This window comes from Onychostoma macrolepis, chromosome 16 (genome assembly GCF_012432095.1).
Source record: "Onychostoma macrolepis isolate SWU-2019 chromosome 16, ASM1243209v1, whole genome shotgun sequence".
NCBI classification, from domain to species: Eukaryota; Metazoa; Chordata; class Actinopteri; order Cypriniformes; family Cyprinidae; genus Onychostoma; species Onychostoma macrolepis.
Window position 1 is genome coordinate 8,246,127 of NC_081170.1, and position 25,247 is coordinate 8,271,373.

Below are 25,247 nucleotides of genomic sequence, written 5' to 3' on the forward strand. Positions count from 1 at the left end.
AGCCCTCAGATCTTGTGCGTGCATTGTATTTCCTTTCTATTTCCATTTATGCATTTAGCAGATGCTTTTATTCAAAGTGACTTGCAATACATTGTCAAAAAAAAAAAGGTGCAAAAATGGTAACTAGGGCGGTACCTTTTCAAAAATACACCTTTGTTAACTTACTTACCCCTAAAAGGTGCATATTGGTACCTTGATCTTATAAGTACCTTAGTACCTAAAATGTACGTATAAATACCTTCTGAAAAGGTACCACCCAGTGACAGCTTTTGTACCTTTTTTTATGAGTGTAGAGGAGTGAGCATGTGTTATTCTGTATGACTAATAGTCATATGTCAATTATGCAAACTTGCATGGAGACACTAAATGAGTTTTGAATGCAAAATGTTGCTGGAAAAACACACAAAAGAAGATTATTTTTCTCAGAGAGTGGAAGACCTGTGATCTTGAAGCATCAGGTAAGTCATCAGTTTTACATAACAGAATTTTATGTTAATACTGAACTACATGAGTATGTTTATGATCTGTCTGTTGTTGTTGAAAATGCACTATATGGGAATAATTTCTGTCTGACTTTGTATTGGAATTACAAATTTAAGAACAGCTTTAATAAAAAATGTTTAACTATGACTTGGATTCTGTCAAAAACTTTTTGATAAACTTGGCAATTATGCATGGGTTATGTTTGTGACTTCTTAATCTATGTTCATTTTTATAGCACTTACAAATGTAACATCAACATTAATCAGTTTTGTTTAAGTCAATTATATGAATGTATTTTATACATTATATTATAGTATATTAATTAATGACTGAATCAGGAAGAAATATCTTCACATAAGAGCTTCACAGCTTCATATTCCTTTATGAAACTCTTGTGTGTATTTTAGTTTACATTACATGTATTGATTAACTCTTTAAATTTCAGACAGAATTATTATCTCTGCTATTATTATTAAAAACAACAATGAAAACATTTGAAAATCAGCTGAAACAAACTAGCCTAAGAAACCAGACCAACAAACCATATCAGGCAGATTTTCCAGCAAGGGAGCCATAAAAGACAAAAAAGATCAGTTTTTATGTATCAAATTGTCTTATTTATCCATCTCATTTTTCTAGCTTGGTCGAACGCCAGTAGCAGCTCAAATCAACTGTTCTGAGAACCACAGAGTGACCACAATGCTGTTTCTTCTTCTCTTCATGTCGTTGGCTTGCTCTGGTAAATCATCTCTCACAATTGCACACAAACATAATGTACAAAGTTGATGTAATCACTAAATATATAAGTCTCATTGGTTCCATTGTTGTTTTATGGGTCATTACACAAATTGTTCTGTATTTTACTGCAAATAACTGCACGTAAAGGGTAGCGCACAATCAGACAAGATGGTCAGGTCTTCACCCTGTTTTGAGTTCATTTTGCAGAATGCATATTCTTGAACTTATTACAAGGCTGCTTAGCAAATCAATGGGCATAAAATATTGATCTGAGTTGACGTTTCTTGAGAAGAAAGTTGTGCAGAGTGATACTAGAAAACTGTAGGAAACCTTAGGCTCACTGTGCTGAACTGTGCATGGGAATGCTATATCAGAATATCTATATCTGTACAAAAATAATTCATTTTAAACTTATGATTTGACAGGACTGTCAGTGCAGAACTATGGAAAATTCTTCATCACAGCATTCCCAGAAAACATTGCCTACTACCATCCACAGGAGTCCTCCAACACGCTCCAAATTACTGCTTTCTATGACGACACCCACGTCTCAATCACCATCAACTACACAAACGCATATAATAATAAGCTACAATCTGGGCAGACTAAAATTGTGCATTTTCATCGAGCATACAACGAGCAATATCAGTTCACAAACTACCCTCTTTTAGTCATTGTCAACAGTACTGAAAAGATTGTGGTGCTTTGGCTCAGTAAGCGCGGGGACAGCGTGCAGTCTAATGTCGTTCAACCCTTCAGAAATCTCAGAAAGTGGTATTCAATCCCATTTATCAATTACAATCAGATGATGGCGTCCTTGTATAATATGTCAGATCAGTTAGCTCCGGACAACTGGAGATACAATTCGTTCAGGCTGATCGTTATCAATGCCGAGCACACCTGGAACTTAATCACCATCCGAAGTCTCAGTGCGGATGGTCAAAAAGTATTTAACATCACGCTCGGGCCTTACGAACTTTACCAGTTCCAAACTAACGGTTCGGACATTACACTGTACTCTAACGCCAACATGGCTGTGCTGTTAACCCACCCGTGTGTAGAAACTACGGGATGTGATTGCAATATGGTGGTGAGCCACGTTCTCCCACAAAATCTGTGGGGCGACACGTTTGTTGTGCCGTCGGTGAAGAACCTGAATACAACCTGGCTGCAAGTGACTAACACAGCGAAAGTAAAGCTCAATGATAGGAATATAAAAACTCAAGAGTCCAATTCTTCAGAGCTAATTCCCTTCCCGGAACTTAAGAGTGCATCTCAGTTCATCATTGCATCAAATAACGTGTCCATCAGACTTATCAGTCCAGGCCTCATCTTAGAACTCATACCAGAAGCCATGTTCGCTGCTTGTTACCTGGTTCAGATGAACTCGACAGAAGGTGAGGCTGTTATCATAGCTGAAACAGCCAGTAAGGACAATGTGTATATGGACAGCAAATTACTTCAATCCACTGGCTGGAAACCCATTCCCCATTCAAACTACTCTTCTATATCGGTGTCGTTTACTGGTGTGCATGTCATCTGGCATCCAACCTCCAAGATTGGAGTGTACAGGTTTGAGAAGATGGAGAGTGGAATTCCTTACGGAAGCCCGGCTATCATTTTAAACGAAGACCCAGGTAAAATGAGAAATTATACCATTTTAGGAAGGATTTAATTTTATTTGGTATATGAAATCAGGAATTGATTGAATTGTGATTGGATTGGCAAAATTAGGATATTATGTCTGAATGGCACATGACATGAAATTGGATTCATTTTATATAATTATATTTATTTATGATGCATAATAATGATACTGCTATACACTACAGTTTAAAAGTTTTTTTTTTTTATTTTTAAAGAAATCCATATTTCCTTTTGTTCGGCAAGGACGTTATAAAAAAGTAGCCTAACTATTTAAATTAATGCTGTTCTTTTTAATGTTCTATTCTTTAAAGAATTCTAAAAACAAAATGTATCACAGTAGCTATTGACAGTTTTCCATAAGAAATATTTCTCGAGCAACATTTTAGCATATTAGAATGATTTCTGAAGGATCATGTGACACTGAAGAATGGAATAATGGCTGATAAAAAAAATTCAGCTTTGCCATCACAGGAATAAATGACATTTTAAAATATATTAAATTAGAAAACAGTTATTTTAAGAAAAATATTAGTAAGTTCTATTAATATTACAGTATTACTGTTTATACTGTATTTTGATCAAATATTGTTAATGCAACCTCTGTATGCAGAAGTGACTTCTTTTAAAAACATTTTAAAAATCTCACTGACACCAAACATTTGAACAGTAGTGTAAACATATAATTTTGTCATTTTTAGAGCTTGACAGTAAAAGTGGACAGAGTCCACTTTATTTTATGAAAATAAAATAATAATAATACTAATTTAAAAAATCTGTTCCTGACATTTTCTTATGAATGTACATCACAAATGATCTTTGGAGTAACATACACAGATGAATCATGCAAGACCAAGAAAAATGCTGACAAATATACATTACATCATCCTACTTGAAGTTACATTAAATGGTGAATAAATCAAAATTCACAGTGCATACTGGAAATATGTTAACCCATGTTTGTGTGCGCACAGATCGTGATGGCTGTATGGCAGATTCTGCACAATTTAAGACCACTACTGATGTCATGACATGGCACCAGTCCCATCATTACTGCCTAAATATATCTTACCAGCTGAGCACACCAATCAGTGAAATGGCCCAAAAAGAGATGACCAACTTTCTGCAAAACAATGGAAGTCGCGGGTACCTCTGGATCGGTCTGCGGCGCAATCTCTTCACGTCAGAGTGGTACTGGCAGAAAAGCAATGATAGCGAATACAGCGTGAGCTACACAAAGTGGGCTGATGGGCATCCAGATAAGTCCTGGAAAGCTTTGTGCGCTGCTGTGTCCCAAGACGCCAACAAGGAGTTTTCCTGGAAGAGCGTGTCCTGTTGCACTAAGCTTAGGCCCATCTGCTACAAACAGGGCAAATACTTCAGTGATATGACCTTTAATACACTCTATGATCATTTTAGCATTACTTACCCATAGGTCTGTCCTTCTTGCTGAAATTCTTGATCTAAAATTAGTAACTGCAAGAATAAATCATATTACAAAAGTTGAATCATGGTTCTTAGTCAAATTGATCGAATTGCTTACTTATAGAAAAGCATCTCACTGTCTGTTACTGTTTTTATGTGCGTAATATAAATCAATATTCGCATTTAAAAAATATATGGATCTTCTGAAAACACAATAAAACTACATATTATAAGTTATATATCATATTTTAGGCTTGTTATTACTCAAACCAAAACTGAATAGCCTCTCAAATATGACAACGGATGTAATGCATGGTGATCTAAAGTGAAGGCAAATAAAGTGAAATTAGCTCCTAATATTGTAGGGGAATACAAGCGTATGTTACAAGATCACAGTGCTCTTTTTAATATCAACATAGACACCTTCAAGCCTACTTGGCTTGATTTTTGTGCATTATGGGTGTGTTTATCTCTGTTGGTTGAAGTTTTTCGGCTCACCATCGCCTCCATTCTGTGATGTCATTTAGGTAAATCAGGGGTTGTAGCGTTTTAATCACAGACACCTATAGACATAACCAGGTAACAGTTTGAATTTTATCCAATCATAAACATGGTTTTGCTTGTAATATTGGATCTCTTGTGCTGGTTTACAAATTCAGCTGTTTTCAATAAATTACTTTCAAATTCATAATCTGTGTTGGAAGTATTTCCCTTTATCTCACCTTATCCATATGGGTTTATGTTTTATTTAAGGCATGTGTTCATCAAATATGTGAACTGAGCATCACATGAATGAACTTGTGCCGTAATGTAGGCTACTTTACTGTTTTTTTTTGGCTGTGTTTTTGCACTAAATAGCCTACTTGTAGCAAAACGGTTGCAAGAACAACAGTAAAATGTTTTTAAATGCTATTGCAAATCTCTTGGACAAGCTGTATGACATTTTATTAGTGGGAATTGAACAGCAGAATTTTGCATTGTGAACAACATTATATCAAATTGAAGTGTTTCGCGTAGCCAGGATCCTATGCAAATCTGAGAGAAAATCAAGCGTTTTGAAAGTCAAATGGGTCTGAGCTAAAATAAGGGCAAAGGGGTGATTTTTAGAGAGAAGAACTGTGCTGACCAAGACATCAGGTAAGAGATTTTGCCATCATTAGAAGAGTAGCATTACAGATGGTTTGTTTGGATAATTGTTGAAGTTCTGAAATGTGTCCTTTAAAAGGTGTAGAACAATATATATTGTTGCCTTTTGTTTGTCTTTGCTGATTTGTATTATCTTTTGAAAGCTTTCCAAGATTTTTTTTGACATTCTGTGGCTTCAGAAAATCTTTTTTTGTCACCAGTTTACAGGCTGACTTTGTTCTAATTAGTTTAATTGTGACTGCATTCTGTGTTTTGTTATTATAGGTTAACGGTAATTAATTTAATTATTTGTTCATTATTCTTGCAACAGGAGTTGTTACTGTAAGAGTTTTCATTCGTAAGCATTGCTATATGATAAGAACTTTGTTTAGAGCTCTTATGAATGTTTATCATGACTTTGTGAACGATTACTACTACTATGGCTATGGTTACATGTAATTGAAAACATTCTATTCATTTATACACATTAATGTATGGCAAAACATGTTTTGCAATCAATGATTTTTGTCATTTCTTCCAGTGCTAGAGCACAGAGCAAGTTAAAGCCATAATCATGCTTGTTTTTCTGCTGATTGCATCAATGTTTTGCCAAGGTAAGAGAAGACTTTTTTTACTGTCCTCTGACAGTTTTTTTTTGGACAGCTACTTTACTGATCTGGTTTCTAGTTTGAGAACTGCTATTTTAAAAGTTATTGGGGACGCAGTGTAACTTTTTTAAACTGATCTGTGTGGATCTCATGCTCATGTTTACTGAATGTTTTTATTTAAGGTCTTACAGATGTGAGCTATGGAGACGACTTCATCACTGCCTTTCCAGAGAACATTGGTTTCTTCTATCCATCTGATCTCAAAAACATTCTCAGAGTCACAGCCCTCCATGACAACACTAAAATAAAAGTCAATCTACAAAACCACACAGAAAGACCTAGATCTCCATCCTGCAGGGCAGACCCTGAATGTACATATTTCAGATTCGTCTGAAGTATATCAACTAGGCTTTTCATATGCATCCGTCAGAATTACCAGTGACAAAAACATCACGGTGGTTTCTATAAGTCAGCGGGCAGGCAGCACCCAGACTAATGTCGTTCAGCCAACTGTAAATCTCGGTATACAACATTTGATCCCTTTGCTGGATTACCCAGTCTATCTTGAATCTTTCAACCTACCTGGGCCTGTCAGTACAACCATAAAATACAGCTCATTCAAGTTACTCATTATCAATGCGGTGGACAGTCAAAACAGCATCACTATAGTCAAGCAAACATCAACATCAGGTGTTAGCGAAGAGACGTTCAGTATCGAACCCTACCAGCTGGTCCAGCTTCAGACCAACGGTTCTATTTTGAAGGTCAAATCGAGCAAAAAAGTCGCTGTGATATTGACCCACCCGTGTGTAGAGACTGAGAGCTGTAATTGTAACATGGTAATAAATCAGATTCTTCCCAACAAGTTTCATGGTCGGAGCTTTATCGTACCTTCCATCTTTAACGTGGCCAAGACCAAGTTGCTTATGCTATCAGAAAACACGACCAAGCTATTTCACGATGGCAACCAGTTACAGGCTTCTCCCTCGACGCTTCTGTCATTTTCAGACCTGCAGAAATCCCAGCTGGTTAATGCTACGGAGCAAGTCTCCCTCAGACTTTTCAGTCCAGGCCTCATTGTGGAGCTGATCCCAGAAACCATGTTCTTTGCATGCTACCTGCTGCAGTTTTCTAGAGAAAATGGCAAGGCTGTAGTGATCGCTGAAACAGACAGCAAAGATGATGTGCGCACAAATAATGGTTTGCTCTCAGCATCTGACTGGACTGCAATCGCTGGCACAAACTACTCTTCGGCTGTTGTAACTATACCAGATAAAATTGCCACAATCTGGCATCCAACATCAAGGATTGGCGTTTATATGCTGGAACATGTGTCTCTAAAAGTAATGTTTGGAGGCCCAGCTGTACCAATCAATAAAAAACCAGGTAAAAGATCTTACTTGAATCATATCTATCTATCTATCTATCTATCTATCTATCTATCTATCTATCAGTTCTGCATCCTGTTTGCTTTCCTCAATTCCATGACCGTTCGCAAAACCAAAATGAACATGAATAAACATAAGAAAGTGTTTTATTTCAACCGGGGAACACACCATTTTTCAAGTTTAAGTCCACCGAAGTTACTCTCCTGTCTGATTTGTAGTTAACAGCTGCGGTTACTGGGCATGTGCATTTACATATTTTCCGAGTCAACAATATAACTTGAACCCTATGAAAATGGTTTTAAAATAGTGTCTATAAGTCATAGTTTCATCACTTTGGAGTGTCGCAGAGACCGTCTTTTTGCAGTACAGGACCTGTCATAGTTTAATGAGTGGGAGGATGACATTAAGCTGATGATAAGAGCACACGTTTTAACATATTATTTTATTATTTAACACTCAGTATTTAACTTTAGCGCTGCAAGCAATGCATGACAGGTTTTCTGGTACGCAAAACAAGTACTTTAAAGGAATACCTTTAGCTTATTGCCGTTACCGTGGCAGCCAGCAACAGCACAGCTTAACCCTCCGCACATTTTTATATTTAGTTATATTGGAAAAGTTTCAATTCATCTGATCTTTTTTTTTTTAACCCGTTTTAACATGTATTTCTATGGAGACATAATATCCGCATTCTGATTGGTCAGATCGCCTGTCAATCAAGGTCTTTGCGAACGGAAATCGAATCGAAAACCAAAACATTCTCAATTCAGTTTTGAATGGTGTACAACCCTGGCTGGTGGAAGGCAAAAGGTAAAAATCTGTTCATTTTTTCATGCATCCAGATCTTCGTGGCTGTGTGTTGGTTCCCGGAGAATTTGCGATTGGATGGGACCCTCTGACTTGGAAGAAGTCTCGCGAGTACTGCATGAATAAAGGAAAACAGTTTGCCTGTCCTGTAACTGAATCTGTCCATGAAGACATGGCTCATAACCTGACCATGGTGGATGCGCATGGGGATGGCTGGATCGGTCTGCGCCGCAGTTTACTAACTACAGACTGGTACTGGCAGGAAGAGTATGATACCCCGGTCTCTGTCAATTACTATCATTGGGACGACAAGCATCCACTGGACCTTTTAAAGGGCTTATGCACTTCAGTGTCCCTTGACCCTAGAAACGATTTCAAATGGCGAAGTGCACGCTGCTGTGATAAAAAGAAGCCTGTCTGCTACAAAAAGCCAGCATACCTCAATCCTTTACAACAATTGGTGGAAATCTAATGCTTAGTGAAGTTAGTAATGCTATTCTTTAGGTTCATATTTGTATCACCACCTGGATATCTGAGATGTATTTTTTAAATGATTGCAATGTCTTTATGTTAGATTTATTTTAGATACATGATAACATTACACAAGGATTATAACATTTTGAAATTATATCAAGCGGTTACGTTGACACCATGAATGTATAGACTGTTTTCATCTTAGCTTTTTAAGCTTAGACATCAACTCAAATAGAAGCAGGAAGTAAATCTGTAAGTTTTGAATGCCACATAAACAATAAAATGTATAGCATTAATAAAATGAACAAATTAATATAATCTGTGTTCAACTTTAAAGGGTTGGATATAGCAAATTGCGTATATAAAAAATGTAAATTATATGACATGACATTTGTTGTCAATCATGAGTTATAATACATTGTTTTTAAAAACATGCATGCAATCCTTATTTGTGCTTTAAGTATTTCTTTTCAATGCTGTCCTAAAGTATGTTAACATCTGCCAATTTTATGTCCAGAAGTAAATTATAGTGGCTGATGAAATAATTGTTACAGAATACATATCTCTAATTAAAGCATGTAGTGACCAATTCCTATATAACTGACTTTGTGTACCTAATTTCCATAAAGAAAATGTAAAAATCTGTGAATATGCATTTCATTGTGTGCAAACTAATGTGAACTGCATAAATCAAATGTATTTCTTAAGGAGCTTAATAACTAATCTCTTCATCCCCATAATGCCTAGCAGCATCGTTTAGCCAATTTATGACTTTAATAACTGTAATCATCCATTACTGTCATTGTTTTGTATGCTTGAACCTAAACTATCTACAGGTAGGCCTATAATGTTGAAAACTATACATTTTGAAAGTTTGAGGAAACAAGATTTCATAAAACAGGAAATTTCACTAGCAATGTGCAACATGCAAACCCTTGTATAACACATTCCTATTATGTTTTAATAAAATATTCTTCCCTATAGTGTTGAGTGCTTTTTATAGGTGCCAGTTATGCATTCTCCCTAAATGCAAATTCTCGTTAACCAAGGCTCGATAGATGTGGGTATTTATGAAAGGAAAGTCTTTACTAATATGCATGTAAAACAACTCTGTGACATACTGTACATTAAAGCTACTGATGGCTGAATAGTGAAGATCAAGATTTTGTCCTTTTACTGTGTTTCAGGGGTATTGATGCTATGATGCACGAGCCCCAGAAAAATAATATGGTGAGATGGGTGAAGATGCCTCTAAGAACAGTGTACATTTATCTTTCAATTGTAACAGGTTGACAAGTTTAGATGATGCATCATCCAATGTTTTGGGAGGGGAAATAAACAGAAACATTTGCTAATTTAGTTGTTATAGCACAAAATGTACAATTATTCAAAAAGGCAAGAAGCCTTTTTACAGAATGTAAAATTGTGTTTTAGCATTTAATGGTAACATTTTACAATAAGGTTCCATTCAACTAAATTTAACACAACTAACAATGAGCAATACATTTGTTACAGTATTAATCTTTGTTAACGTTAGTCAAAATCAACATTCACTAATATTAATAAATGCTTTAGAAGTATTTTTCATTGTTTATGTTAACTAATGTATTTAACTACTGTTAACAAATTGAACCTTACTGGAAAGCCTTACCAACAAAATGTAAACAAAATTTGTTAAATAACTGAATAACAGATGACAGACAACACAGAAGTAAGTTATTCCGTGACCTCTATACAGGCATGTGAATATTTACATATTTAATGGCCTATATTTTGATCAAAGATATCCTGTCATAATAGGAACACTATGAATTCAGACCGATTTTTTTGAAAAATATTTAAAAGGATTAAACATAATATTTAAATAAACAAAGCTTAACAAAACAAAACAAAACATATATTCTTATTGTATGAAAATAAGAATTTAGAAAAAATTAAAAAGGTGATTAATTTTTTTGCTATTTCCTAATATGATTAAAATAGTGAACACATTGTATAAACCCTCTTTATTTATTTATTTTCTATCTACAGTAAATGTTCATGTTCTATATGTAATTTAAGGGGGGAAAAACTTCCCTGGCTCGTGCACTGAATCGGCTGTGACAAGTTCCTAACTTTGAACGCTTGGTGGCGCTGTGTTCTAATAAATGACTCTCACTGACGTTCTGTTGCTGTTACAACAGCTCTTTTAAAAGGAGCAGCAGAAATGCAAAAATAAGTTAATTTGACTAGTAATTTGAGAGCTTAAAGGGATTGTCCTCCTCATGTCATATGTGGTCATTGCTTGAGTTTAAATACATCCATATAAGTATGCATGTAAAAAAACAAAAACAAAAAAAACAATTATATGTAACTGACTTTTTCTTTTGTTATGTTTTGGTGTGGTCATGCTCTTGGTATTTAAACAAATTGTTATAGAGTCAGAAGAAAATTATTTTAATTATTTATTTATTTTTTAAATTACAAAAACTACACTTCCCATGAACATGTGCGGCACTTTACGTCATATTGTCACATTCAGCTGACGTCACACTCTGCGCACTCTGTTACATGTGGATAAGCGATTTGTAGCATAACATTAAAATTTCTTAAACTATGCGTTTGGGTTGTAGTTAACGTAATATTTTTTTAAAAGACTGTCGAATCTCAGCGACCGCAGCTCATTCGTTCATTCATATGGACCGACAAAAGCCCACAGTTATTAGAAAAACAGCTGCAGACATCTGAACTTGTTAGCCAGATCGCTACTTTAGCAAAGGAAGGGAAAGTAAGTTTGCGATACATTTAATGTGCCACTCTGAATAATTATGCTGTTATTAAATGTATATTTTAAATGGCGAACACATTTTGTCATATATTGTATTCATTTAAAACATTTAACTCACAAACGTACCCCGAGCTGTCACAGTATACTACCAAAGAACTTTAATTTATGAATTAGAAACTTTTTTTAAATTTTAATTTAACTTGGGGTCTTTGAAACCAACATAGTTGGTAATGAAAATACTCTTTACTAATTGGGCTTATACTGGTACAGTTTTAGATATTTTTGGGTGATGTTTTGGCATAACAAACTACATATACACATTTATTAATTTTGCCTTTTGTCCTTTTTTTTTAAAAATTTCCATAGGTCCAGGCTGCATGACATGGAGAACTACAAAAAAGAACGCACAGTCGAGCAGCCCTGCCCGTGTCCATTCCCCGACCTGCCCAGCGACACTCCAGAAGTTCGAGTGAAGGATGGCAGCAAAATCCGCAACCTGATGAGGTTCGCTTTAAGCCGTATGGAGGAGAAAACAGCCTCCGCAGATCATTCAGGCCCTCAAGAAGGCTCAGAGGTGAGCGTCGGGTCGGGGGAGAAACTGTGCCGCCAAATCGTGTTCATGGGTGTGGGTCAAAGCGTGGCTAAAGCCATCACGTGCGTGGAGATCATGAAACGCCGTGTACACGGCCTGCACCAGCAAACCAAGCTGATCTATCGCACGGTTCAGGAGGTCTGGGAGCCCCTGGAGCCTGAGGCCGGCTTGGACAGTCTCACAGTCAGCAGAAATGTGCCCAGTATATGGGTTCTGCTCTCCAGAGACTCGCTTGATAAGAACCAGCCGGGTTACCAAGCGCCAGGTTCTTTTGATGCCTTGTGGGCTCAGGCTCTCAAAGAGGAAGCGGCCACTCCGAAACATGGACAGAGAAGGAAGAGGGGAGGGACAGGGTCTGGAAGGACAGAAGGGGCTGGGAGAGGAAAGGGTCCACGCAAGCACGTGGGTCGACCTGGAGGACCACGTAAACCTCTAGGTCATGCTAGCGGTGGGCAGGATTGAATCAGTGTTGCGTCTTCCTGCTGTAGCTGGGATCATATTGAGCATTTTCCACTTTGAAGTGCCATATCTTGAGAATGTCTGTCATAAAAATGAGAGTTTAAAAGGTCAATACATAAGAAGTCCCTTTATAGTTCATCTAAAAATAAAATTCTGTCATTATTAATTCATCCTAATCTGTTTCTATAAATAAATTAAACTGATTTCAGAAAAACATCACATTAAATTTCCCCATTGAAATATTGTGCCTAAGACACCAGAATCAGATATTCTACTTTTTTATGCAGCAGCATGTTTTTTTCGTTAAAATATCTTAATACAAAAACAATTATTCAGAAGTATGATATAAATTGCTAGAAAAATATAGATTTGTCCAGATTGGTAATCATATGTAATCACTGTTGACATATTTTAAGGAAAAAACATTGCATTTTTTTTCCATTTGGATGAGTTGTTGCTGATCATGTTGAAGTAAACAAACGCATTGCATCTTTGTTTTATATTCTTGCAGATTTGATTAACAGACTAAGTGCCAGGTGAAATTTTTCATATCAAAAGAATGAGAATAGGCCTATGTCATGGTTTACTACTGAACCCTCCATTATTTCATGCAAAGGAAAGGAAATTGTGTATTTTGAATACCAAATATATCTGCGGAAAATACACAAATTTGGTCTTGAAGGGCTGTGTGACCAAATGCCAGTGTTTTTAGAAGACACAGCTCAGAAAGTCTGTAAGCATGCAGATGTTGTATTGGTTGTTGTTTTTTTTTATATATAGTTCAGGTGAAAAATGTGTTATTTGATCAGATTTTAGGCATATCAGCAGCAGTGGAGAAATTAAGTCAATACTCGAAATGAATTTCATGTTTTCCCAGCACAGACTGTTTGTTGTAGTAAAGTACAAAGACAGTGAATGCTTTAGAGAAATTATATGTACAAATAATAATTAGTTCGGTGGCTGATGAAATTGTAACCATGTTTTCCTTTGACTGTTTTGGAATTGTATTATTTTGAATGAATAAAGTGTCAGCGAAGGTGTTTTTCCACATCTGTAATATGACACTTGTTGATCTTAAAAACCCAAATCTTTCTAGAATCTTATGCAAAACCATATGGGGATGAGAGAGAAGCGATTTTGAATGTCAAATGTTCTTTTACTGAATAAACTAAGAAACGCACAGATTTTTCAGTTCGTATAGAGTGCTGGCCACGATAAGGTAAGATGTTTTATCTCTTGAGTCAATGAAGCAAACAACCTAATTTATTCATTTATGTTTAAATTAGGTAAACTGGGTAAATATTTATGAATGTTCACCTTAGAAGTGGTTGTTGGAATGCAGGAATAGCACTGTAACATTATTTAGAGTATTAGTTTTTTTAGAATGGAATTTTTTTGAATGCAAGTCTAAGCAGAACAATTGCAGTCATTTGTTCTGAGTTTGTTGACTGTTGTAGAGTCTGTAGAGATATTAAGAATTTACAGTAAGCAAACGACAAATCAGTGGAAATCACTCTTGTGGTTGCTGATGATTTGATGCATTTATCTGAATGAATAAAAAAGATTTAACACTCCTAGATATGAACTAATATGAAATAATTTTGTTCCTAGTATTTATTGTTAAAAGTAAAATATCTTTTCTTGCTTGTGAAATGCTAAATTAATAATTTCACTGCCTTCTGAATTTGAACACATCTAATGATTAGTCTCAGTATCTATGTAAAGTACATATATATTTAAAAGAAATGTATACTTTTGTTCAGCTAGGATGCATTAAACTGATCAAAAGTGACAGATTATTATAAAATTACAGAAAATGTTTCAAATATATGCAGTTCCTTTCAACTTCATATTCATCAAAGCATTTCTGAAGGATCATGTGACACTGGAGTAATGGCTGCTAAAAAAATCAGCTTTGCTTCACACGGATACATTACTTTAAAAAATATGTATATATTAAAACAGAAATCAGTTTCTGTTTCACAGTATTGCTTTTTACCATGTACTTTTTACCCCCCCCCCCCCCAAAAGAGCAACTGCAAATGAGAGCCAAGCAGGTAGGCTATTCTACATTTTACATATTTCTAGTTTGACTAACTGTAAGAAGAGCCTCCTCAGTGGAAAATATGGTTTACTGTTGTCTGCATGTGAATTTTGTACAATAAACACTGGATCAACTGAGAGTTTTTAAAAATGTTTGTCATTTAGCTGAGTGCACAGCAGCTGAAACCAACTTCAAACAAGCGGGAGCTGCATATGCAAACCACGCAGTCATGTTGGCTGTTCTATTGACCATTTTGACATTTAGTCAAGGTAAATAATGCATACAGACAAATCTCTTATGCTCTGCATTATTTAATACAATTACTACAGATGCACCAATACCTTTGTACTCAATAAGATGTTTTTATAAACAAGTCCTGTCCTTGAAATTGCTGTTATAAATATCACAATTGTTGTCTCTGGTTGAATTTTCAAAGTACAGTTATGCCAAAAGATTCTGAACATTGAAGATGATATTGATACCAGATACAAGTATTTACCCTCCAGTATCAACTTGATAAGAGTGCAATGGAGTAGTATTGGTGCATCTGTAGTGATTATCACTGGTTAAAAATACGTTTTAAATTTTTAAAGAGCTAAACAAACATGATTATTAGACTTTTGAACATTCACAGGGCTTTCATTGGACAATCGTGGGACGAATTTCATCACTGCATTCCCTGAGAATATTGCTGTTTATTATCGAAAGGCCTATAATCTATTCAAAATCACTACACTTCACCAAAACACTACAATCAACGTCACCTATATGGTCAACGGCAGCATCTCCACCAACACAAGCCTCAGCGAAGGAATCGTTTGGACTTTGAATTTGACAAAGCAGGTTGAAGAATCCCAGTTTATGTCTTCCAATAAGACGTTTCGAATCACCAGTGATAAAAACATCACAGTGCTTTCCGTGAGTGGATGGGAGGGGAGATTCCAGTCTCACGTTGTCCAGCCTGAGCAAAATCTGGGAAAGGTGTATCAGGTTCCCTCTCTGAATTACACCAAGATAGTCATGTCCTTTAACCTCATGATGACATCAGCTGTCAGATTCCCGCCTTTCAGGCTGATGATCATCAATGCAGTGGACATGGACAACAGTGTCACCATCAAAAGGGTAGATGAAAGAGGCCAGAGCCAAGAAGATACAATAATGCTTGATCCTTACAATCTTTACCAGATTCAGATTAATGGGTCGGTGAGACAAATCAATGCAGAGGAGAAAGTGGCTGTGATTCTAACCCATCCGTGCTTTGACAGCAAAAACTGCTCATGCAACATGGTTCTGAACCAGCTCCAACCCTATGTGTCAAACAACAATGAAGACCGATTCCTCATGCCCCCCTTCGTCAGAGCCGTTCAGCTACTTGCGACAACAGATCAACCCTTCCAAGTCTGTCGGGGTTATTTGACTAAATGCACTAGTGTTTGGGTGCAAAGTTCTTCAGACATCCTGCCATTATTACCGAATTTTGAGAACAGCATCTCGCTTATTTCTACCACCATCCAGGTTTCCCTCCGATTAATCAGTCCTGGACTCATTCTAGACCTCATTCCTATAAGCAAGTTCGCTGGCTGCTATCTGGTAGATTTTAATTCCTCACGTAGTGGTGCCTTGGTGATTGCTAATACATCCAGTGCTGATGCTGTGCGAATGAATAATCAGCCTTTGCCTCCATACATCAAATGGAACTTTATGGATGGTACAGAGTACTCTTGGGCTCTAGTGGAGGGAGGAAGGATAAGCACAATCTGGCATCCTTTTGCAAGGATTGGTGTATATATGGTAGAACACTTGGAGTCTATCAATACCTATGGGAGTGCAGCAACAGTTATAAATACAGACCCAGGTGAGTGTTTGAGTTGAGTCAATTGTGATATTTAACCATATATATGTATATGTATATGTATGTATGTGTGTGTGTGTGTGTAAAAAAATATTTAATTTCTTCTTATTTGCAATGTACTAGCAATTTGAATTTTCTTTCCAGATGATTAAATTCTAAACATATTTACTAATATACTCCTTATAAATAATAGTAATTATAGATAAATGATAGTAATAGTAAATAATATTATACATATGTAATATGTGACCCTGGACCACAAAACCAGTCTTAAGTCGCTGGGGTATATTTGTAGCAATAGCCAAAAATACATTGTATGGGTCAACATTATTGATTTTTCTTTTATGCCAAAAATCATTAGGATATTAAGAAAAGATCATGTTCCATGAAGATATTTTGTAAATTTCCTACTGTAAATATATCAAAACTTCATTTTTGATTAGTAATATGCATTGCTAAGAACTTCATTTGGACAACTTTAAAGGCGATTTTCTCAATATTTCGATTCTTTTGCACCCTCAGATTCCAGGGCTCCGTTCTTCGTACTTCGCTTAATACATCTGAGATGATTTGAAAGATGCCAGATCTTCTAATCGTAATAACTGATCTCTGGCTAATTTAGTTAATTTATTCTTCAAACTAAATTGCGGATTTTATTAAAATATCTGGATTAAGTTGTTGCGTGTTCTCGTGTTCCCTGAAAAGGGCAGATGTATAGATGACTACGATCAGCAATGCAGCGATTGGCTGGCGGCAAGACAGCAACGTAATGACATCATATAATTAAAAATGACACCTGACGAAAAAACTTGACAAATTTCTGGAAATAGCTAAGCGAACAAATCTACAAATGTTATAACAGATAAATTAATTGTGCACTGTTTTTATTTCATTTTTTTTTTTAAACATGATTCCCAATTATTTATATTCATGATTTCTTGTATTTGTACAGGCTTTACATTTTTATTTCAATGTTGTAATTAGCAATTCATTTAATTTTATCTTTGACGCAGATTTGTTATGACTAGTTCACACTACAGGATTTTAAGCCCGATTTAAGCCCGATTTGCAAGTTAATGAGCTCGCCGACAGGTCGGGCTGTAATCGGGGGAAAATCAGCGGGTGATCGGCGCTCCGCAATCTTTATGTGTGAACTACACAACGATGCATCAAAGACGCTCGCTGACTCGTCGCCGACGCCTCGCCGACGCAAAACAAATATCTAGCATGCCAAATATCTGGACCGGTCGGCCGACTGGAAATCACGTGGTGTCAGGTGTGGTGATGAGCTACAGCCAATGAAAGAGCAAGGCAGACCGTTCGCAAAACCCGCCCACCCTATTACTGTTGCCATGACCGACAAACAATGCAGCTCTCACACTACTAGTGATGGGATTTATGGCTCTTTGAGGGGATCCGGATCTTGGCGATCCGTTCCTTTCAAAGAGCCGTTCAAAAGAACGGCTCTTTTTAAATATTTAGTCAGTTTTAAGAAGCCAGCTTGGAGGCATCGCAGTTTATCCTGGAAATAATCACTGGGAGGAATGATGAGGTGAGATTTGTAGTCAAATAATTAAAACTCAGATATCACACACCAATATCTGAGTTTGAATTATTCTGAAATATTGATTATTACCTCATTTGTCATGTGTGGACTATATTCCATAGGGTTGCATAACATCCCTCTGCTTAGACAGTGACATCACTATTTTGGATTTACCTTTAGTACAAAGTGTGTGTATGTGTAAAGCTACGTTGACTTATGTTATTCATACAATACCTACTCACAAATAAACATAAAAAACAAAGCCGGCTGCAATAAATTTCTGAGCAAAACAGCTTTTACTACAAACACTTCCACACAAGAACATTGTTGTCACGCAAGAACATTTTGATAGAATACAAAAAATATTTAAAGTTTTAAATATACTGTAGATAAAATTAGAATAAATAAAATGGAAATGTCTACATACAGTCCACTTTTACTACTATTACTACTGTAAACTTTGCAAATAGGACATCAGCCCCTTCAAGTCTTAAATGAACAATAACAAAGTGGGCTGCAATGAATGTCTGTGCAAAACAGCTTTTAGTGAAACATTTCTATACAAGAACAGTATCACAAAATAACATTTTGATAGATAACAAAAAATATTTAAAGTATTAGACATACACTGTAGATAAAATTAGAATAAATAAAATGGAAATGTCTACATACAGTCCACTATTACTACTATAACTACTGTAAACTTTGCAAATAAGAGATCAGCCCCTTCAAGTTTTAAATGAACACAAAATGCAATGTAAATAAATACAAAGCAGTTCCTTACTTTATGGCTTTTTCTGCCTCTCTTTTTTGTCCTTGGGCAAATTTGCATTAAGGAAGACAAGAGCTCTGACCTTTTTGGGCTTAAGGCGGCTTCTCCTCTCTGAGATTATCTGTCCAGTTTTCGAGAATATTCTCTCAGAGGGAACTGATGTCGCCACAACACAAAGCTTCTTGGCCATCAGCTTGCTAAGCCTGGGGTAAACAGGGGCACGACTCTCCCACCACTTGAGGGGATCCTCATGTGTTGGAAGAAGAGGCTCCTCCAGGTAGGCTCGCACCTCCATGACAGCATCGGCGGTGGGATTCCTGGCTTCCACTGTTCTACCTGCTCATAGGGGTGGGAGATATAACAATGGGAGATACCATTTTTATGCGATTAGATTAGATTAAATTAGATTCATCTTTTGTCATTACACAGTGTAAGAGAACAGAGTAATGAAATGCAGTTTAGCATTTAATTAGAAGTGACAATAGTAGATTTGCATATGTACAGTATGTACAGATTAAATGCAGTGATTTACAGCTAGTGGAAGTTTTAGACTGAGATATCAGACTGATTTAATTCTAGAGATTTTTAGAGAAAAAAATGTGAATTATTGTTGCCACCCTTACTTCCTCATGGAAATAGCTCCAAACTATTGATCCAGCACCACTGCCTGCTCCTTCCAGTCCTTCCACAGCTGGTTGCTGTTGGATGGGTGTGCCACTGCTAATTCTTGCTGCTGCAGTTGACAGCCTTTGAAACGTCTCATCTGCTGTTCTGCCATCAGGGAAGGCCATCCTCTTAAAACGCGGGTCAAGTGCAGCAGTATCTGCTAGTATGTGGTTGGCATGAATCCTGTGGAATCGCGATGACATACTCGCACACAGACTGTCGATCACACCTTGCGCTGCCGCTGTTGTAGTGTTTCGCCGGAAATCAGCGGTGGCTCTTTGAAGTCCCCTGGCCAGCACTATGACCTTCGAGGCTGTCAAGTAGCTGGTGAAAAAAATAAAGAAAAACTTTAATGTTACAATTTTAAAGCTGAAACAATGATAAATATTACAATGTATTAAACAGATATCTATTGTGGTATCAAATATCCATAATTGTTTTATCAGGAAATTGGCATGCAGGCTACAGAAATCTACTGACAATGATATATACTCCAGTGTATTACACAGATTTCTAATATGGTATCAAATATTCATAATTTACTATCAGATACTATGCATGCATGCTAAAGAAATATACTGCTGTGCAACTGAGCTACATACCTTTCTGCACTGAGTTCCACAGTGACTTCCTCAAATGGTTGCAAGATTGTGCACATTTCTTGCACTGTGGTCCATTCCTCCTGGGACAGGTGGCGGACAGGTGCATTGGTGACGGCCAGGGTGGAGATTATGGCATTTTTACTGGCAATAAAGCTTTTCAACATGTAGTAGGTGGAATTCCACCTTGTAGGACAATCCTGTTTCGGTCGGAGCTCCGCCATCTTCATTTGTAGTTGAGTCTCCTTCAGTTTTTGTGCCCCCACGGTGCTTCTGTGAAAGTATTCCACTGCCTCTTTCACCTTATCAATGCTTTGAAGCTTGCAGGGCATCTCTTACCACCAGGTTAATAGTATGGGCCAGGCATGGTAGGTGCATCCATCCAATGGTTTGTATAGCCTTAGTAACATTTGCCGCATTATCGGTTAGGCAGCACACTACTTTCTTGTCCACCCCCCACTCTGCTGCAACACTAAGCAGCTGTTGTGCAATGTTGTCTGCTGTGTGCCGCTCACTGAATTCAAAACAGTCCAGGAGGCAGGAGGCCACACGGAAATCCTCGATAAAATGGCAGGTTACAGACATATATGATGCTGTCGTTCTTGAAGTCCAACAGTCTGTGGTTAAACAGACAGCTGGTACTTTTGACACCCTTCTCTTCAAAGATGCTGTCTCCCTGTCATACATATCCGTGACCTTCTGGGCTAGTGCCTTCCTACTTGGAGGAATGTAGGAGGGGTTGAGCACCTGTGAATATTTTTTGAATCCTGTGTCCTCCACTATTGAGAAAGGCTGGAAGTCAGTGGCTATCATCTTTGCCAGCTCTTCGTCTATCTTCTCCTGTCTTAATGGGGTCAAGACAGGAGGTAAATATTGACTGATTGATGTCTGCTTTCTTTTTGGTCGTGCCTGGCCAGGCGATGTGGTGGGCCCAGTGGGGTCAGAGGCTGCTGTGGCTGCAGTTGCACTTGATGTGGAGGCAGAGGAGGCAATGGACACATCAGTGTCACTGTTGTTGTCTGAGTCTGGCTCTGCTCTCAAACCTGTGACCTGCAGTGTTGGGTGTTGAGTCTTCAAATGCCTGTGTAAATTATTTGTTGACCCAGACTTAAATGAAATGACTTTTGACAAATGCTGCATGTAGCCTTACTGTTTTCTCCGCGAGAAAAGTGCACCCAAATGCTGCTCCTTTTCCTCTGGCTCATTTTCAGACGTGTCACGTGTGTGTCTTCTTCCTTCGAACGACCCGCTATTACTGACGTTGGCACTGAGACAGAGAGGCACTCGCACGTGTTTTTTTTTTTTAAACTCCGCTCCTACCCAATGACAGAGGCACGCAGGATTTTTTCCACTGGAGTACTCAAGTGAAGGATGCGTGCACAACTATCATCATGCTGTTAGGCAGTAGCCCCTCCCCCTATAACTGTTCTGTCTCGCGGAGGAGCTAATTTGTGTGCATCTGTGTGAAACACGCATAGGAAAAAAAGAACGACAGAAAGAACGGCTCCCCCCCAGCCGCGACTCGGCTCCCATCGTTCATGTTTATGAGCCGTTCAAAAGAATCGGTTCGTTCGCGAACGTCACAACTCTACACTACACACGTGTTCTCACGCAGTGAAAAATACATCGCAGAGCAAAGAGGAAACTGACAACACACCGACAGAGAAGACAGAGCAGGTTACTTCTGATATGAAACAAGATCTCAGGACTCTCAGCTTTTAAATTGAGTTCTTTTTAAAGAAATTCAAACAATAAATACTGTTTTGTGGCTTTTCAATGTGTCGTGACAGATCACTGTATTGCCTCAGTTCACATGAACCAATTGTCTTTTCATATTTATTTAATGCACAAAATGAATATGAATAAACATCATAAAGTGTTTTATTTCAACCGCGAAACACACCATTTTTCAAATTGAAGTCCACCGAAGTTAATCTGCTCTTCTGTCTGATTTGTGGTTAAGGCTAGAAGGGATACAGCTGCAGCTACTGGGCATGCGCATTTACATATTTTCCGAGCCAACAATATAACGTGAAACCTATAAAAATGGTTTTAAAAAGCACATGGCGTCGTAGTTTCATCACTTTAGTGTGTCGCAGTGACCGTATTTTTCATAGTCATAGTTTAATGAGTGGGAAGATGACATGAAGCGTCGCGGTTAAACTGCATTGAAAACAGATGAGCGCACATGTGCATATAAAGCTCCTATTCGGGGCGAAGTTCATGGGATTTTGTACACAGAATGATAAGAGCACACGTTTAAACATATTATTTTATTATTTCTCACTCAGTATTTATCCATGCATACAGCGCCGGACATGACATATTTTCTGGTGCGCAAAACAAGTAGACTTTAAAGGAATACCTTAGCTTATTGCCGTAACCATGGCAGCCAACAACAGCACAGCTTAACCCTCCTCACATATTTATATTTAGTTATATTGAAAAAGTTTCAATTCAGTCAATCTTTTTTACCCCGTTTTAACATGGATTTCTATGAAGACAGGCAGCAGTGGCTGCACATAATATAAGCCTTCTGATTGGTCAGATCTCATGTCAATCAAGCTCTTTGCTAATGGTCAATTCTCGCGTGTTTTCATGACAAAATGTGGTTTAAGTGACAGCGTTAATTAAAGATTCTTAAGGGTCAAGATCATGTTATCTGCATCTCCTGCGTTCCATCAAGCCACTCCCATAATAGCTGTCACCACTCAAATTAATGCACGACCCATATTAACTGTATAGCAAGACTCCAATACAATTATAAAGTAATTATTTCATCACGAATAAATTTTTCAACGAGGAAACCTGGCTGTGTCTATAGTATTATAGATGACTACACAACATTATACTATTTTTGTATTCATTTTTAAATTATTATTATTGTAAATTATTGTCTGTGGATCAATAGGGTACTCTTGTAATAAAGTAGCAGTGGCTGGGACAGATTTTAAGTATCAGTTCTGCTTACAAAGATGTGATCTAATCCTGTTTACATGAAATAAGCCTGCTGCCAGGCAGGTTTAAGTTTAGAGACCTGTTGCTATGACAGCAAGTCCAGGATGAGCTTCGAAGAACCAAATGATCCAAGATCAAGTGAAATTGGCAACAATCAAATCCAGCTAACTGAGTTAGCGACAGGCCCCTGACTTCTGCTCTTGCTTTGCTTCTAGCTTTTTTATGTTGAGTCAAGAGTACCAAATTAGGAGCTTTTTTAAAAAATTTTTTAAACAAATTCAACCCCCATTCTAGTGTCTGACAGAAACTGAATACCTAATAATTGACCGCTTAGGTTAATCAGTTAGCAGTATGCCAAGCTGGTTAAATGTTTTTTTATTTTATTTTATTTTTTTAATGCTGTTAATTAATTGGATGCGATTAATTGCATCCAAAATAAAAGTTTTTGTTTACATAATATATGTATGTGTGATGTGAATATTTATTATGTATATATAAATACACACACATATGAGTAAATATACATGTAAATATTTTCAAAAAATATACTGTGTGTGTATTTACATATACATAATAAATATACACAGAACACACATATATTATGCAAACAAAAACTTTTATTTTGGATGCGATTAATTGTTTGACAGCACTTTTTTTTTTAAAGCAGTCATGTTTAATACTAACTGTATACTAAGCATTCATTTGTGTGTGTGTTTAGATGATAGCGGCTGTCTGGTGACTCCAGGGATGTTTGTACTTGGTGAAGATGAAATGAACTGGTTCAAGTCCCGCAAGTACTGCATGGACAATGCTGATCTGTTTGCCAGGCTCAACAATGAAAGCAGCCAGACTAAGATGGCCTTAAACATGGCAATCAAAGAACCCACGGAGGGCTGGATCAGTCTGCGCCGCAGCTTGTACTCAACAGACTGGTACTGGAAAAACGAGGACACTTTCTCACCTAACGTGGACTTCACTTACTGGGCGATAGGACAGCCTGAAAAACCGGAGAAAGGCTTGTGCGCCTTGGTGTCCCTGGATCCCAACAAGAACTTCAAGTGGAAGAGTGCACGCTGCTGTTCTAAAAAGAAGCCTGTTTGCTATAAAGGACCAAAATACTTAACTTTATGAGATACTTTGTAAACAACAAAGATATCTTTCTTACAAGACGTGTGACCTCCAAAAATGTTCAATGTTTAATTTTTTGCTTTCAGAACTATCATTAGGGATCAGTATAGATTGGTTTGTTTTTCATGCTCAACATTTATCTATACATAGTGAGGCCCCAGTATTGGACTAGATTTAGAAAATGTTATCTGGTGGGCAATAACATTGATCTAGCAATAGCATTAGAAGTGAAAAGAAAACTTGTATTGCAAACCTTTTAGGTTAAATGTAACTATTATATATTAGCGTGTAAGTTGAGATGCATTTTGAGCTGTTCCAGATTAAGATTTAAACAGTGATTATTATTAAAGAATGTTAATTGAACAACAGTGTGTCCTGTAGACGTTTTTTTATATGCCAAAGGCTTTATTTAATTTCTCATAAATGGTCTTTCTTTGATTCAGTAGTAAATGTTCTTTTAAAAAATAAGAAAAAGCATTGTTATAGTATTCAGTTATTCTTAATGGATAAAAGTCCCAATCTATTGTTAATGAATAACTACACAGGAATAAATGCACTATTAACATTCTGTTAACTAACAAGAAACTCTTATTAACAATATTGTAAGTAATAGTGCTCAGTTGAAACTGGCAGTTCATTAGCAAATTTTTTTTTAAATGGCTATTTTTTCATATATCCTGGAGAACTGCTAAGAACTACTGTATACAGTTTCATAATTAATGTGAATTATGCATAATGTATAATTAATTCTAAAGTGAAGATCATAACCCACTAGCACTGAGCAATGACTCAAGTATTACCAAATCCTTCTAAAAGAACTACTAATTACTTGGATCGGTATTCTAAAGTGAAAAGAATGACAATTCCCTAATATTGGCTGACGTCATTGTAAGCTTTTTGGATAGTAATTACTCAAGTGTTATTACATCGTTCTGAAGGATTTACTAATTATTTGGATCAGTATTCAAAAGTGTAGATCACGGTAGCCCACTAGTAATGATTTAAATGTTACCAAATCTGCAACATTAATTACTAACTAGAACTTTACAAACATTTCAAAAGTTTACAATGACTTCAGTAATTACTAGGGAGTTATCATGATCTTCACTGATCCAAAAAAAAAAAAAAATGTAATTCCTTTAGAAGGATGTAGTAACACCTGAATAATTATT

The 25,247-nt window shown here is 36.8% G+C and overlaps 4 protein-coding genes and 1 long non-coding RNA gene across 8 annotated transcripts; 3 read left to right on the plus strand and 2 right to left on the minus strand.

Annotated features, from left to right (window-relative positions):
• Positions 1-3,624: 3,624 nt before the first annotated feature.
• Positions 3,625-7,046, minus strand: LOC131522035 (uncharacterized). The gene is made up of 3 exons (XR_009266430.1): positions 6,915-7,046; positions 4,295-4,341; positions 3,625-4,224 (listed from the first exon to the last, which is right to left on the minus strand). It is a non-coding gene; the product is annotated as an uncharacterized LOC131522035 (long non-coding RNA).
• LOC131522033 (uncharacterized) lies at positions 5,377-9,664 on the plus strand. Of its 2 annotated transcripts, XM_058747248.1 has the most exons (4): positions 5,377-5,427; positions 5,957-6,029; positions 6,206-7,409; positions 8,254-9,664. In XM_058747248.1, exons 3-4 carry the CDS (start codon positions 6,860-6,862, stop codon positions 8,688-8,690), a joined length of 987 nt encoding a protein of 328 aa, XP_058603231.1. In that variant the 5' UTR covers positions 5,377-5,427; positions 5,957-6,029; positions 6,206-6,859; the 3' UTR covers positions 8,691-9,664. The 2 variants fall into 2 exon arrangements, with proteins under 2 accessions (XP_058603231.1, XP_058603232.1); XM_058747249.1 differs by lacking the exon at positions 5,377-5,427 and having other exon boundaries at positions 5,919-6,029.
• Positions 9,665-11,194: 1,530 nt separating this feature from the next.
• Positions 11,195-13,703, plus strand: rpp25l (ribonuclease P/MRP 25 subunit-like). Its single transcript, XM_058748028.1, has 2 exons — positions 11,195-11,459; positions 11,826-13,703. The coding sequence occupies exon 2, from the start codon at positions 11,842-11,844 to the stop codon at positions 12,511-12,513; it is 672 nt and encodes a 223-aa protein (XP_058604011.1). The 5' UTR covers positions 11,195-11,459; positions 11,826-11,841; the 3' UTR covers positions 12,514-13,703.
• Positions 13,704-14,111: 408 nt separating this feature from the next.
• On the plus strand, positions 14,112-24,406 carry LOC131522505 (uncharacterized). The gene is made up of 4 exons (XM_058748024.1): positions 14,112-14,567; positions 14,719-14,823; positions 15,189-16,409; positions 23,666-24,406. Exons 2-4 carry the CDS (start codon positions 14,784-14,786, stop codon positions 24,076-24,078), a joined length of 1,674 nt encoding a protein of 557 aa, XP_058604007.1. The 5' UTR covers positions 14,112-14,567; positions 14,719-14,783; the 3' UTR covers positions 24,079-24,406.
• Positions 17,975-21,275, minus strand: LOC131522506 (E3 SUMO-protein ligase ZBED1-like). Of its 3 annotated transcripts, XM_058748026.1 has the most exons (4): positions 21,140-21,252; positions 19,993-21,070; positions 19,348-19,714; positions 17,975-19,063 (listed from the first exon to the last, which is right to left on the minus strand). In XM_058748026.1, exons 2-4 carry the CDS (start codon positions 20,319-20,321, stop codon positions 18,914-18,916), a joined length of 846 nt encoding a protein of 281 aa, XP_058604009.1. In that variant the 5' UTR covers positions 20,322-21,070; positions 21,140-21,252; the 3' UTR covers positions 17,975-18,913. The 3 variants fall into 3 exon arrangements, with proteins under 3 accessions (XP_058604009.1, XP_058604010.1, XP_058604008.1); XM_058748027.1 differs by having other exon boundaries at positions 17,975-19,060; positions 19,993-21,275; XM_058748025.1 differs by having other exon boundaries at positions 19,993-21,275.
• Positions 24,407-25,247: the final 841 nt, after the last annotated feature.